Source organism: Antrostomus carolinensis, unplaced genomic scaffold, assembly GCF_000700745.2.
Source record: "Antrostomus carolinensis isolate BGI_N321 unplaced genomic scaffold, ASM70074v2 scaffold35431, whole genome shotgun sequence".
Classification (NCBI taxonomy): Eukaryota; Metazoa; Chordata; class Aves; order Caprimulgiformes; family Caprimulgidae; genus Antrostomus; species Antrostomus carolinensis.
In genome coordinates this window covers 2,118-5,445 of record NW_010292605.1, presented here as the reverse complement: position 1 = coordinate 5,445, position 3,328 = coordinate 2,118, and the positions used below count along the sequence as shown (strand labels likewise).

Here is a 3,328-nt window from a genome sequence, read left to right as displayed (position 1 = left end):
AAGTCTGCAAGCTTTAGACATGAACTTGTCCTTCAGCCTTCTTGAGTGAGTTGAGCTAATGTGTTAATGTAGAACAGCGGTCTTTCCTGTGACAATGCAGTGATGCTGCCTGGCCTTGCTTCAGCAACCAGTACTTTCTATGTGTGTTGTATTTGCTGACTACAGGCACAGTGAAGTGATATCCTCACAGTGGTGTGTGTCTCCCATTCTTTCCAGATGCCATGAAGTACACTATTGTGGTGTCTGCTACAGCATCTGATGCAGCACCCCTTCAGTATCTGGCTCCCTATTCAGGCTGCTCCATGGGGGAATACTTCAGAGACAACGGAAAACATGCGTTAATCATCTATGACGACTTATCCAAACAGGTCAGGAAACATTGTTTATGGGCTTCATAGCTTAATGTTGGTGTTTGTAGCTGTAAGATCACTTTGGGTTTAGAAATTCAAGGTTTTAAATGAGCTGCTGAAGTCTGAAAGCTTGCTTTAAACCACGCAGGCTGTTGCCTATCGTCAGATGTCTCTACTGCTGCGTCGTCCACCCGGTCGTGAAGCCTACCCAGGTGATGTGTTCTACCTGCACTCTCGCCTGCTGGAGAGAGCAGCCAAAATGAATGATTCCTTTGGAGGTGGCTCTCTGACTGCCTTGCCTGTCATTGAAACTCAGGCTGGTGATGTGTCTGCTTACATTCCAACCAATGTCATCTCCATCACTGACGGTCAGGTAGGACTTCTTCACATGCCGGTACTTCTGTGTAACTTACTGACAGGTCTCTGAGGAGGCTTCCAGGCTTCTGACCAAGATAATAAAACAATTTTCTCCTACAGATTTTCTTGGAAACTGAGTTGTTCTACAAAGGTATCCGTCCAGCTATCAACGTTGGTCTGTCCGTGTCCCGTGTAGGTTCTGCTGCTCAGACCAGGGCTATGAAACAGGTAAGCATGAAACTGATGCTCCTTCTCTTGCTAGAGATGAGTAGTGTGTAGGCTGTCCAACCCATTTTACTCTAAAGAGTTTTGAATAGAAAGGAAATAAAGCTTTGGATTCCTTAGTGTTTTGAAACTATAAAAGAATAAACTTTGGGGATCTCTCTGATATTTCCATTGCCTGTGAGAGGCAGGACAGGGAGAAAAGAAAAGATCTGCATAAAGATGGAGGATTGTTAAGTTTCAGTATCCTGAACTGGGTACTGATCTAACTAGAAACAGAGAATGCTCCTTGAATTCCATGCTTTTAGTCCAGATATGGAACTGAAGAGGTTTAATACTAACTGTCACCATTTTAGGGAGGAATAGCATACTTATGTTAAAAAGCCAAGCAGATGGTGCGATTTTTAGAAATACATGTAATCATCTGTCAGAATCTGGAGATTCACTCGACTGGTATCCAGGGCAGTGCTGACCTGTGACAACTGTCAGCTGAAGATAACCTACAAACTACTGGAGACATTTGAAAGGTGGTCAAACTCAGTCTGTCCTCGTGTTGTAGGTGGCAGGTACCATGAAGCTGGAATTGGCTCAGTATCGTGAAGTCGCTGCCTTCGCTCAGTTTGGGTCTGATCTGGATGCTGCCACACAACAGCTGTTGAACCGTGGTGTACGTCTGACAGAGCTCCTCAAACAAGGGCAGTATGGTGAGTGTCTTCCATGGTAACCAGTCTGTGTTTCTGATTAGCCTCTTGTGCTAACGAGGCTGGTCTTTGCGGCAGCGTGAAGACATTCTGTGAACATGGTAAATGTAGGTTTATTTGAGCCACGTTGTACGTGTGCAGTTGATCTTCAAAGAAGGACTCTGTAGTGCTGATGTCTCCCAGTGTAAGAGTTACCAGTGGCACGAGTGCTTTCTTTTCTGCAGTTCCCATGGCTATTGAGGAGCAGGTTGCAGTCATCTATGCTGGTGTAAGAGGTCACTTGGACAAGCTGGAGCCCAGCAAAATCACTAAATTTGAGAGTGCTTTCCTAGCACATGTCCTGAGCCAGCACCAGGCCCTCCTCGCCACAATCAGGTACGGTGATTTATCTTCCTTCATCCAAAGGGTATTGACTGGATGGCTGGAGTGCAGATCATGGTCACTGAACTGTTCACTTCCTGTATCCTACAACGTTCCGCTGCATGTACCAGAACTGGAGGTTAAATCAGTCCTCCTGCTCTCCTTGCACTGGTCTCCAGAGCTCAGCTTCATGTCTCCCAGTTTTCATTTAGGAAATCCAACTGATGCTTCAAATGAACCTACTTGCATACTTCTCCTCTAATCTGATACTGAAATAACGTAATCTGATCAGTTCCCATATTTCTGACAGCTTTAAGTGCTGCTTGTGGCCTTCCCTGCTGCTGAGTGGACTGCTGAGGCTCGAGTATTTCCATAGTCCTGCCCTGTAAACTGCTCCTAGCTTGTTCTAGGAGTCAAATCATGTGCCTTCCATCTCTGAGGCGCAGCTGTATCAAAGATAGAGCCTCGTTGGAACTACTTCCAGCTGTTTTTAAAGTATTTATTTGACAAACCTTAGTTTTTAAACAGAACTACCTTTTTGAGGAAAAGGGATGTTATGTTTCAGTGGTATAGCTTCATGCATCAAACCGAAAAGTGTTAATTCGTCTGCTAATTTTGTTAGAAATTGGAAGGTTCATCATAAAGTTTTTTTTTTCTTTGCCTTAGGGATTGAACATATTCTCTATTTCTGTGTCAGAAATTTAACTAAACTCTTTCAACAGGACGGAAGGGAAGATCTCTGACCAGACAGAAGCTAAGTTGAAGGAAATAGTCACAAGTTTCTTGGCTACTTTTGAGGCATAAGCTCTTAAAACTGTTCACGCAGACCAGGCTGTTGTGATCCCGTGCTCCAGCTCCATCAAAGACTTAAAAAGTATGTACGACTTGAATGTACAGATCTCAATGAGAATAAAAGTTTCTGTGTAAAAAGGCTTGTATATTCTTCTAAATTATTGCCTTTTTGCTTGGCTACTTGGGCAACACGTGTTTAAAACCAGAGAGCTAAACTCCCCTGGACACACTCTGAGAAATCAAGGGGCATCTTTACTGTTGGGTGGATCAAACTCCCTGTATGAGAACAAGTAGGGGTAGGAGTTGGATTCTACAGGGTTCTCTTTAACAGTCTGATCCTGTGACAGAGTATTTCTTAGAATTGCTGTCTAAGCCATCCTGCTGCCTGGCTTTCAGAAGATGGGTTCTTCTAGAATTGACTGCTCTGGTGTGTCAGGACAGCTGCACGTTTAGCTGTTAGAGTAGTAACTGCCAGAGATTTAAATGCCACCATCCTCTGTGGTTCTGTCAATAAACTGTCTGCAGTTGTTATTGCTTGGGGGGGGG

The 3,328-nt window shown here is 44.2% G+C and overlaps 1 protein-coding gene across 1 annotated transcript; it reads left to right on the top strand.

Moving 5' to 3' along the window:
* Positions 1-216: 216 nt before the first annotated feature.
* On the top strand, positions 217-2,923 carry ATP5F1A (ATP synthase F1 subunit alpha; the record flags this gene model as incomplete). Its single annotated transcript, XM_010177038.1, has 6 exons — positions 217-368; positions 499-723; positions 828-935; positions 1,489-1,633; positions 1,855-2,005; positions 2,713-2,923. Coding segments are annotated over 6 exons (863 nt in total), but the record flags the coding sequence as incomplete, so codon positions are not given.
* Positions 2,924-3,328: the final 405 nt, after the last annotated feature.